Here is a 12,813-nt window from a genome sequence, read left to right on the forward strand (position 1 = left end):
AGTGACTGTCTCTACTGCTCCATTTTGGTTTGGAGGTTTGGATTGCATTCAGCGACAAGAGTGTTAGTGAGGTCAGGATGCTGCATGATCACCACCCATCCTCATCACGCCTCACTCCCCAGCTCATCCTGAAAGTATTGGATATTCATGATTCCAAAAAACACAGTTCCACTGCTCCACAGCTCAATTCTGGGGAGGGGTTTATACCCCTCTATCCCACGCCTTGCATTAGGTTCATGTTCTTCTGCTCCAGAGAGTTCAATTCTATTTGCAATACTTCTGTAGAGGGACTAGACTGGCTGTGTGTTTCCGTGTTTGTACATTTGCACGTCTGTGTCAGCAATGGGTGCAGCTTAAAGTAGCTGCATGTATTCACTGGAATGGGTGTCTATAAACATTTGGACATGTGATGTATGTACACATGCACTAAAATAAAGTGACATTAGGTGAATGTGCTTTATGAAACCTTTCACAACATACTTTTGAGCAGTGTACCAATAGTGTTTAGTATTTTCAGCGATCTTTCCCTGTTCAATTATAGCACAGAACATGTACTTTATTACTTGTGGGAACATCCAATAAAACAGGCTGTTGTAAAATAAAGTATATGTATAGCTGTAGCGAAGACATTGTTTTTTTATGACCCTGGGTTCTAGCCTGAACGACAGTGAAACATTCCCTTTTGCTTTTGCCCCCTTTTCGTTTAAACAAACTTTTGACATGCATTCTTCGCACAGTATGAAGTAAAATAATTACTGGATATCTCCAAGGGCCATGTGTTTGGATGCAGTTAGAGTTGTGAGCAGCCAAAGTGTGTTTTATATGAGAGCTAGATCCCAAGAGCTCTAAGTAATTGGCTAGCACTCAGTGGAAAAATAAGCTTTATAATGTTCATTATTTTGACAAGCTTTTGTTTGTTTCCAGGAAAGAAAAGTGTGACTGAGAACAGTATTGCTATATCAGACACTTATTCATTAAAATCCCTCTTTTAATTGTACGCTGTGTCAGCTGTCCCATATTAATACTCGCCCGCACAAACAAACAAAATCTGCCCAATAACATTCATTCCAAGGGTAAAAGTGTCCACATAGGCCTGCTGTTATAATTAGCTGACTCTCGTGTTTTAGTATGGTCACCAATTATATATATATATATATATATATATACAGTTAAAATAATTTAACACATGCTTCATTGTCTCCTTTATTGAGTTTCTCAACGCACATTCATGTATTAAGAGTTGTTATGCTGCACTGAATTGATTTCACTTGCATGTTGCTGTTGAAAAACCCTTTATGTACCCCACAGCAGAACAACTGTAGCAACAGTAAGTACCGTTATAAAAGCATAGCATAGATAATCTCTTGACATGTTGTGACACCACATCAGGTTCCACACAGTCAATGTTTTCCCCCTGTTCACTTGCTACTGTACAAAGGGTTTGAATGTGAACCTGCACAGGATGGGAACTAATAAAAAGTGTTTATAATTATTGTATCTTCTTTTAATGATCCCAGGTATTACATTTTGACACTATGTGGTCCTTTTTTTTCCTGAACCAAATTTAATTGCATCCCTTTTGCGAGTTTTACACCCCTACCAGGAAACAACAGAGGTAAAGTTAAAGATACATAGCGGAGATGTGTAAAGCCTCTGGCAAAAAAGCAGCTGTATGTGTGTGAAGGGAGAGTACCTTAAGGAAAGCAGGGGCAGTGTAGGGCAGTGGAGCCTGGAGCAGCGAGGCCTCTAGAGTGCTAGAGATACGCTCTCCTCCATCCTGTTTCCTGCAAGCGGAGACAGATACACACATAGAAATTTAGTGTTCAGTCCGGCATCATTTCTTGCACACACTCACACACTAACACACAGACACAGAGGCCGTGAGGTCACAGGAGAGGAGGTATTATCAACGTGGCAGCCCTGAGGCTGACATTTGTACCACAGCTGTGTAGGGAGCACCTCCCAATAGTCTTTGTACTTTGATTAGCAGGTTCCCTGGGTCTGATGAGAGCCTCACATGGGTCCTCAGGCATGGGGGGGTTGAGGGGGTTGGGGGAGAGCAATATATGTCTGTCGAGGGGGGAGAGAATGAGTAATTCAATTCCATTGCTGCCTTTTCTGACTTTTTGATAGCAGACCATAATTAGATTTACCATTATTCTCTGACTGAGGAAAAACAGATTGTATTACATTGCTGACTAAAAATGATTCAGAGCAATGCGAGTGAGCTGAAGTATGACCTTCGCTTCTCCCTGACCCAACAGCTGAGGCTCTATACTATGGTCCAAAAGACATATTGCAACAAACTGATAGAAATATAGCTGAAGCTAAGGAGCCACAAGCTATGTTATTATGTATACCTCCACAAAGAGAAAATGAGAAGCAAAAGCAACACACAAAGGGACAGTCATGTAAATGCAGACTATATGAGACTGTAACTGTAAAAACACTAAGTAATATAATATAAACACATACCAGGTTTTTTACAAGATTTTGGAGCATCGCTGTGAAGATTTGATTGCATTCAGTGACAAGAGCGTTAGTGAGAACTCATTCCAAAAGTATTGGATGGAGCTTCATCATTACAGAGTACACACTTCCACTGCTACACAGCTCAATGCTGCAGCGCTTTTTACCCTCTTGTCCACACCACCCCTTAGTCCCATCCTTCTCAACAGGGACTAGACAAGCATAGGACTTGTCCAGTCTCAAAGATCCTTTAAAAGCAGTTATCTTCTGCTAATGTGTCCCTACTGATATCAACAACCCCTGTTCTGACTGCCTGTCCTGTGCTGTGCCTCATTCAAAAAGCTGTCTGGGATAAAATGTATAGAATGAACTTCTAGATCCTTTAAATAGCTAAGCAATGACACATTCACCATATGTCAACAATCAGAATGATCACAACGCTTAATTGTTTTCAACACATCTTCCATTTAAGTAACTCTACAGATTCTCTGCAGTAACAACACTTGTCACATGAATAGTTCACGGTGTGTAATTTCAATCGTGACTCAAAACAGGCTGTTTCAATGTATGAGCATGGAAGGTTTCAAAATTGTCCACATGCAAAGCAGAAATATGTAAACAAATGTAAACATCTCCATTTATACAAAGTATATTTTCCCAATATGTTAATTTAGGTTAAATAAAAATTAACTGTGCATTAAAAATACAGCAGGGTAAGCTGTTTGCTTAAGATGTGTGCTCATTTTGACGTAATATACCGTGGGGTGCCCAAACTTTTGCAAGAGAACATTAAACATGTCTGTTTACCTTTAAATAAACATGACACATGATCTTTGTGAATAAGGCTCATGAGACAAAACCCAAATCTCCGTAAGAAAGGTGATGTCATGCTCTAATTCAGAATGTCAGGCTCACATAAGAAACATCAGCAGTGGGAATGCTGCTGCACATCTTCCTGTAGAAATGTACAGAGCATGCTCAAGTCCACAGCACTGGTGTGTTCCTCAGAAACGCTCATTAATGAGCCTGTCTTTGAGAGACAAGGCCTCGCTGTGGGCTGCTCTTCACTTGCTCCTCTTCATCTGTTTCATAAGATCTTCTGTTCCCTGCTCCTCCCTGCAAACACCATTCATCACAGAGCAGACAGCCACTTTCAAGTGAAATGCGATTATTCTCCAGATATACCCCTTTGGCTTTTACCCTCATGAATGCATTATCATAAATTGCAGCAAAAATGCCAAGCTGAGAACACGCAGGTTTCATTAACCTTCAACTACCCCTGTAATCCCGGCAGGAGAGTTTCTGTAAAATAATCATGTCCTTCGTCCTCTGTGGCCGGAGACTTTAAATAAACTTCTCATAGATTGGGTTAGTGCAGTATCAGTTTGTCTGATGATTCAGACTGGTGCTGAACTTGGATAACATCTGTGAGAAAGAAAGAGCTAGAGCACAGACACCGTGAGGCACGAACCTCGAGTGAACCCCATCCAGGAGCCAAAACAAACTGTAAAACAAAAGCCCTCCAGACAGCCTCTATACTTGGCAAGCACATCAGCAGTTTTAGAGTTTTCCCCAGTAAATGCTGAGTCCTGAACCACATAGCAGGAGCTGCCAAATGGACCATCCTCATTTACTAAGCATCGATCTTCTCCAATATGAGTAACGAGGATATAAATGTAGAGGTGCACTGTGAAGTATTTACAACTGACCCCAAATTAGGCTAAAACTATACATACAAATTTTTACTTTGACATTTTGCTTATTTTTTCTTTTTAAAAATTAAGCTTTTACTCAATGTTACTCAGATTATTTTAGTTTTACATGGGGAGGTGGACTTACCTCGTAATTATACCTCAGGACATTTGTAACGTATATGATCATGATGAACAAAAACAAACAACAAAGAAATCCTAGTACAAATTTCAGAGATGGGATTGAGTACAATTTCCACAAACAGAAAACATGCCATCCCTTAAATAGAGCCCCAAACTATCTTCCTAGCTATATGAAGAGAATGCAGTAAACATTGATACATAAAATCAAACTTTTAATCCGTAATTTTGTTACAGTAATTCAGGTTTTCCCACTCCCTTTTTTCTCCCCTGTTCCCACCAACTAACCAAGCATCCCCTTTTCCCACAATGCTACCAACTCCTGTTATTGCAATATCACTGGAGAAGGAGAACACTAACTGGCAGACGCTCACACTGACATGTTGTTAAGTGACGGAGTGAGAAAGAGAGCCATCCTACCCACCCAGAAAGAGTGAGGCCTAATGTGCTCTCTGGGGCTGCCAGTCACAAATGGACATGGTATCATCACCTGGTCTATTCCTATCCTTCTATCCATAACACAAAATAGGGCTAAGAACACCCAGTAAAAATGATAGTACCTCACATACTCATGTAAAACTGATCCTGTCCAGATAGTACATAGCACTGGTGAATGTAAATGGCTTCTGATCTTGTTCAAAAAGCAATCCAGACCAACGCACTTGCACATAGCCTTAAATATGAATAGGTGGCTGAACCGGCCATAATTTCAGTAGGTGGATATAAAAAAGTGGTGTTGCGACACCACAAAAAACATAAAAAGGTCTCAAAAGGTTGTTTTTGCATGATAATTTACATGCTTACATGGCATGAAACATTCATATATACTGAATGAAATTTTGCTTAAAGAAAATAAAAGACGATAATCATTCTACCATTATTTGAACGCTTTAACCTGGGGGGATTGTCTGTCATACCTGAAATATGTCACTTGGGATGCTGCCTTCACTGCAATAAGAAAAGTTCAATGTTTCCATCCTGTTCATCGTATCTCTCACATATGGTAGGAATTCCCGTTAGGCTACTGAGAGACTGCGGTGCATTTAAACTTCAGTCTGGGCTTCCTTACAGCCACATAACACCCTGCCGTGGGACTGAGAAAGGTGTCACTGTATCGCACAGTCCGAGGGCAAAGTAATTACTGAACAATGACATCAGCTGCACCTCTCCCTGTGGGTTATAACTTGCCTTCTTATATGCTTCCCTGTGCCCAATGATGCCTTCCAGTTTTCACTGTTATCTTTGGATTGATCTAGTATTAAAACCTGCAGTCAAATGTCCCACATAGAAATTGGCCTTTTTATTAACACACTGAATGTTTGATGCTTTCTCACGTGTTCTTCCACTGTAAATTTAAAAGAGGTTAAAAGTGTGAAAATGACTTGCACTGGGGACAAGCTAACCATGTTCCATTCATTAAAGGCCACAATCTGTCTTGTGTTGTATCCCCTGAGGTCTACTTATGATGTTTGTGTGGGTTTATGCACCAAAATCTAGCATAATTAATTTGCACTATGACCATAATGCAACCTCTCTGACCTGTATTCATGCAGTGTTCAGAAAGTAGGAGTGCAGATGTTCCTCTTAGTAAGGAAATAAAGTAAATCAGCACTCCTACACTGAGAATTGTTGTATGAAACACTGGGATTCTCAATCTGGCAACAGAAGTAGATGACTGCTTTGCCCACATTTCAGTGCTCAGATCAATATAAACATGGCATCATAATAATGTAAAGTGCACAAACGCACATTAGCATAGTTACTTCAAATTTACATTGTATTATTTACAACTAATGAGGTAAATTATGGTGATAAAACAGGCTTTCCATCAAGCCTGTGATTTGAATTTGTGATTGCTCAAAAATGATTGCACAGAATATTCAACAAGACACCAAACATTTTATGAGCTTATATATGTATATACATGTTTTTATTAAATACCATTATTAATATTATTATTATTATTCTAGCAGTATTACGGTGCACATGAATGAGTTTTTAGCTGTGAAGTAAGCAGCTATTTGTAATACATTATTTTATTTGCTTATTCAAATATATGCAATTAGGTATGGTAATTTTGTGTTCTTTGCAGGGATGTAACGGTATGTGAATTGGTATTGACCGGTCACAGTACAGATGCCACCACGTCTGTACTGATCTGACGAGCACTCATATTTCCATTGGTTATCTAGCAACTTTATACGTTTGTATTATAAAGTCCTTCTGTACTCATAGGCCGTTGCTGATGAACGTCTTGCTGAATCCTATCCTAACCTTTATTCTCTCCAGATACTCCAAAAAGCAAATGCTGTCCAAAAGTCAGAGTGACAGCAGCCTATTGAAGCCAAATGGCTGTCCTCTTCATCTGTGATCAATTTTCAGTTGAATGGCTTCAGAGGGCATCCTAATGAGCTATTTCCCTAGCATGGAGAGTGCAGGAGAGCACTATTGTCTGGGATGTTGTGCCTGCATATTCAAATGAGGTCTATCTCTCTCCCACTCGTTCTCTGTCTGTCTGTCTCTCTTCCTCTGAGTGGAAAAGCTCCTCTCACAGAGGAAAGGTGAGCTGAGAGTAAACGAGACATTAAAAGCTCCTCATGGCAGGGGAAAAAACATAAGCAGAGACAGAGAGAGTCATATTTGTAGTGCACTGAACTGATCTCTTCTGAGCTTCTTCGTCTTCTTCTTCTTCCAAAGAGTGTTTTTATTTAGATGCAGGAGAACAACCTGCATCTCCCTTTGTGTCACACGTGGCGGAACTGTCTGGCAGAGCTCTTGATGCAGACAGAAAGGCAGAATAGGATTTAAAAATGAGCCACGGGTAGAAGAGTTAGAACCGTGCAGCCTGTGGCTTGCAGTACATTTCAAAATTGAGGTATGCACCAGCTCAGACCACCAAAAGAGTGTAAAAAAAAAACATGTGCTTCCACATTTCTCCACGCTTACGCCCGAAGGAAACTACGGGATATCTCCCGAGCACTTAATTACATGCAACGAGGCATAAAACGGAAGCTTGTTGTTGCTCACAAACCTGCCTTGCTTTGTCCCACTGGAGACGAGCAGTGCTGCTGCTTTGGAAAATCTACCAGCCTTCATCTATATAGGGATGTCTGTGTATGTGTGTGTGTGTTTGTGTGTGTACGAACGAGTGTGTGCACATACGCAGGTGTGTCTATGTGTGAGCAACATCAGTGTAAACTATATAAAAATAACACAGAATTGAATTGCATTGTTTGGGGTCACTGGGCACAACAGTGAGAGGGCTTTGAGTGCACAGACTATTGGGTTACACATCAGGCGCCAGATAAGCAACTGACGTGTGTGTATGCATGTGTACACATGTGTTACATGCTGACTAAAGCCCTGCGGAATTTGTCAGTAATGCAATAATGAAAGCATTTCTGTTCAATGCACATCTACAAGCAAATGCCCAACCTATGCGCAACCTATAGTGTATCTGTAACTGTAAAAATCATACAGCCACACACTCAAAAAATAAGCCAAGGCACTTTAATGGACTTTCAAGCTGAGGATATGTCAATATTAGACGGATTAATAAGCTATTGCACTTTATTTTGAGCCAATACAGTCCATACAGGCTGGCTCTTGTCTATCTGGTTGAATGGAAATGATTGCATAAGCAAATTAAGTTCACACAACACAACGTCCTGTTTTGACTGTAAACACAGCATCATTCTCACAGTCAATCCAGATGTGCAAGTCAACAAAAGCAGGCGGAGAAGTTACTCACCGTGCAGCTGTAGCAGTGTTGGCAGGAGCAGCAGCCGTGTGTTTCCCCAGCTAAAGCAGTGCGGTGCTCTGGCACTGATGAGCGGCACTCAGCTCTCTTCTCCCATCACTACAGCTCTCAACTCTGCCACACACCTGCTAGCAGCTCCGCGCTCATCCTCCAGTCACTACTTACCCCACTCCCAGCCCCTCCTCCAGCCCCCACCCCCCTCTCTCGCTCGCGCACTCTCTCTCTCTCTCTGACAGCCCGCCCCTCCTCCTCCTCCAGTGCCGGCGAGAGACTGAGGGCTGCCCATCCGAGCCGTTTGATGGAGCATTCATATTTTGCATTCATCGTGCGCTGCCTTAATTAAACAAGTCTTCCTATCAGGGTCGGTTGCTCAGGCAACCAAAATTGCTCCTGAAAAGTAAGCCCCCGCCTGTTAAAAAAAGCTACAAATCTCTAAACGCCTCCTTTTTTTGTTCCAAGTGTGTCTCTCTCTTCGTCATACACTCGTATATCTGTACTGTAACATCCCCGTGGATTAGACCCAACAGGGAAATCTGTAGATTTTCTCTGTTTAGGGTTAAGGATGTGCCAAACATGAGCTTGTAGAATGAACAGAAAATCAAGAGGGATGTACCGATCCAACAAACTGATCTAATACCAGTGCTCTCAAAGGTCAATTTTATTCCTCATGCTCCAAACAATGCAAGCTCATCGGATAAAATAATTTTACCTCACGTCTTTAAGGTGCTCCTGCAGATGGTACTGTGCGAGGACATAAATATCTGCAAGGTGTGCGGCGGGATTCATAGATTGAGAACCGGTGGTACAGTGCAGTGAATGGCCCGTTAAATGTGTGGAAAATGGGTCGTAAAGCAGATGTTAACAACTGGAAAAATGGAGTGACAGTGTTTGGGCCCATCAAAGACCATAGTATGAAGTAAGTAGCTGAATTTGTAGGTGTATGTAAGTAAATGGTCATATGGCTATATGCGTCAGAACTGTGTCCGAAAGACGTAAGCGATGGACAGGTCCTACCGCTTGTGAATGAAAATGCAGGTCCCTGCAGCGAGTTCTTTTAGAAAACTCTTCTCAGTCTATGGATTGAGATTTCATATGTGTATATGTATCTATGTTCTAAGGTCCAATATAGTCCTTCAAGGGAAATTGGGTATTTTACATAAAGATACAATGCATTCACTCTGCCAGGAGTTACGACAGGAAGGAAAAGGAAAAACACTTTAATGGCAAAGGTAATTTGGTACAATCATGTAAAAATACAATTACTAAATGTACTGAGGACAGTCCCTTCAGAAGAACCACCCCAGTGACAGCATTTTGACCCAGAAAAAGCACATTTAGTACCTTTTTTCTGAGTGCGCCCTTGTGTTTCATAGCTGTGATGAACTTAAACATAAATAAAACCACAATTATTTTAGTGCATAGCATATCACCTCTACCCTAATTGTCTCCCGCTTACAGGATGCACACAAATGTTCTGATACACTATAAATTATTTGTAATTTTTTTGCAATTTTTTTGTTACTATTTTAGACAGTATCAAATGTGGATCGGTCACATCTGATCATGTGATCCGTTTTAATGAGATTAGTATATGTGACAACAATCCAGTATAATGGATCGGTGAAACATTAATGGAAACAGTGCAGTCATTTCATTATAAATATAGCTCAATGACTCAGGAGTGTTAACGCTAAACAGACTCCACTCATGTAGAACAGAATGAAGGCACATCAAGTTTACACATTTGCAAACTAGAAGCAATCTCTATTTTCATGCTATGTTTGTGTATTTATAGAATTTCAATACAGTCCAGGGCAGTTTGCTTCTTCTCTCTGCTGAGCCCACGACTCACTCTACTTGCTTAGGAACAAATGCAGGGCTTGGGTCAATGAGCTATACAAAGAGGCTTTTTGGCTTGCAAATCAAGTCCTGCCTCTCGAGCACACACAAAGCACTGAGAGTGGAAAAAAAACCATGTAACCACTGATGGTCCTTTCAAGGCAAAACAAAGTCTCTGCAATGAACAAGCATATGGGACGTAGGTAGAGCTGTGTATGGCACATTCATAGAGATAACACAGGATTACTGGGCAAGCTCCAGACCAAGTGACAAATGTATTATGTAGTAATCACTAGTCTAATCCCAGGTGTCTTTAAAGCTGGTGACGAATGTCCCACATTCATCTTTACTCTCATTCAGAAATGACTGCTGAGGGCTATGGTTGTAAGGAAAGTTTAAGCAATCGGATGGAGAACAAATAAAATGAAAAATAGAAACCCCAATCAATGAAGAAATGCCCTAGCCTTACGCAAAAGGTGGTGAAGATGTAAAATTCCTAAAACAGAACTGCTCATTTTCATCCACACACATGTTTTTGTGTAGCCAAACAAAGCTCACAGAACTCAGAACCAAGTTCAAATGGTGTCTTGGAAAAAAGTTAATATTAACCCAAAGTATTCCTTGGACAGGAGCTACACAAACCTTTCACATCTTCAGTAAACTACAGTGCTTTCCCAGAAATGTCCTCCGTAACACGGTCTCTATATCAAATGATCAACTTGACCATTCCAAGTAGACAGAACTGGCTCAGAAGTCCAGAGAAAATGTGTCATTTCATTTTGAGTGTCATGTTTCTCACTAGCCAGAAGGATAGAAAAGACAGTTTGAAAGTGTCAGATGTGTTACCGTCTTGATGCCAGCTTGAACTTCTTCTGATGGAGGCTGTAGGGTCTGAGAGCAGTTCAGTAACTTTTGCCAAAAAAAGGCCCAAGGACTACTGGCTATGTCTGCTGCTCAGCCTCAGAGGTGTTTTTTCTGTCATTAAACAGACAGCTAGTAACATCTCAAGGACACGGTGACAAAAGCAAAAGCCTCAGATCCTAAGCTTAAAGGTGTCCTAGAATGAAAGACTGTATTTATCTTGATGTCTGATACATGAATGTGACATATAGTGGATTTCAAACACTTCAAACATGCCCTAAATGTACAAACAACGAGCCCACTTTAAAGTATTTCAAGGCTAAACACAACAGCTACCTCACAGGAATACAGAAGCAAGGCTAAAAAGGCTAAACGTAAATGCTAAGCTGACTGTAAAAGGGATAAGGGTCAAACGGAGTAGGGCCAAAACCAGTGAAGCAAGTAGGTGGGAGGCTAAATGCTAACCCAGCCAAATGGCTATAATCTCTTCCACTAGCTAACCATTTACCAAGCCAAGAGGATACCAAGACTGTTCAGAGAGGACAGCAAAACCTTCTGGAAATCACAAAAAAATTATTAGAATGTTCTTGTTATTATGCTATGCTATGCTATATGGCTCCTTTAAGATGCCATGGTGACATAAACTAGTGAATAACTAGTAACTAAGTCACAATGTTGAATTATCATGCTGATAGTAGCCGTTGAAAGATGGGTGAACTGTGGTTAAGAAGGGATGAACAAGGTCTGCAACAATACTCAAACAGCCTGGCATTTAAGCAAGGATGGAATGATATTAATAGGCTACAAAATGTCTCAAAAACAAATCCCGCACCATCACACCACCTACACCAGCCTGGACTGTTGACACAAGGCAGGTGGCTTTAAATTCTGACCCTGCCACCTGGGTGCCTTAGCAGAAATCTGTAATAATCAGACCAGGCTATGTATTCAGCCTGTCCAGTTTTGTTGAGCCTGTGCTCACTGCATCCTCAGCTTTCTGTTCTTGGCTGACAGAAGTACACCATCGTTTTGCACCATTTTGAGTAAATTATAGAGACTGTTGTGCAGAATATCTCAGGAGATCATCAGTTCTAGAACTACTCAAACTAGCCCAGGTATCAACAGGAAATCATCTTTCCCCCTTCCATTCCATTATTTTGACCTGTATTCATTGCCCTGCTCCCACATGTTCGGCTGATTAGATAATTGCATGAATTAATAGATGCACAAGTGTTCCAAATAAAGTGCTTGATGTGTGTATTTCATTTAAATATCTATTAAAAGCATAAATCTTCAATTTGTGTTCTGTGCATTTAGTAGCTACCATGAATTTCCTGCATTTGAATGTGCATTTATTCCACTGAATTGGACACATATTCAAATGATAATTTGATTTTGTCAGCCCTACTATATATATATTGTGTACATCTGGCATTAGGTTTGATCTCTGTAGTTTGAGGTACTGGTATGGGAGTGATAGCCTAAACCCAAGATGCTTTTATTTCCTTTCTTTAGCTGAGCTTTGACTACTATAACCACTGTTCATCACAATGCAGTGGTGTGAGGCCTTGCTGAGAACCCATTTTCCCCACAGAAGGCTTCCACACAGATCTAGGTGTATTGCTGGATTCAAATTATCAGTGCAACTGGCTTGGAATACATGAATACTAATGTGACAACTCAAAGTTAGGCACAGCACCAGCATAGCAGGGGAGACGGCTAATCTGAAAGTAGTTCAGTGATTACGTTCACTCCTCCCGTCTGTAAAACTACGCAACAGCTGAGCGGCTCTGTCTGTGCATGTTCTAAGATATACAACCATAACAGCCCCCTAGTGGTTTCAGACATTCCACTTGACTTCAGCCCCCACTCATCTCTCTATATTGTTCATCCCTTGCCCTCTATTTTTCTTTCGGCCCCCAATCAACTCCTACCAAGGTTCGTGTCAAGAAGCCGCATACAAGGCATTAGTCAGTCCAGCACTAACCTGCTCAGCCCCACACTGAGTCATGCTTAAAACATTGAGCCAACTGGATCCCAACAGAAAACTAT

General features: G+C 41.0%; 1 protein-coding gene across 8 annotated transcripts in view; it reads right to left on the minus strand.

Moving 5' to 3' along the window:
- The window catches only part of rap1gapa (RAP1 GTPase activating protein a), a 119,131-nt gene that overhangs the window by 40,060 nt on the left and 66,258 nt on the right, over positions 1-12,813 (minus strand). For 7 of the 8 annotated variants that reach the window (XM_072656333.1, XM_072656336.1, XM_072656329.1 and 4 more), the window contains exon 3: positions 1,694-1,784. Coding sequence is in view for 6 of the 8 variants with exons in the window: in XM_072656336.1 (XP_072512437.1) it covers positions 1,694-1,784 (91 nt within the window). In the remaining 2 variants the exon portion in view is untranslated. Of the gene's footprint in view, positions 1-1,693; positions 1,785-8,052; positions 8,236-12,813 lie in introns of those variants that run through there. The other variant, XM_072656332.1, reaches the window with a different exon arrangement.

Source organism: Salminus brasiliensis, chromosome 14 (assembly GCF_030463535.1).
Source record: "Salminus brasiliensis chromosome 14, fSalBra1.hap2, whole genome shotgun sequence".
Lineage (NCBI taxonomy): Eukaryota > Metazoa > Chordata > Actinopteri > Characiformes > Bryconidae > Salminus > Salminus brasiliensis.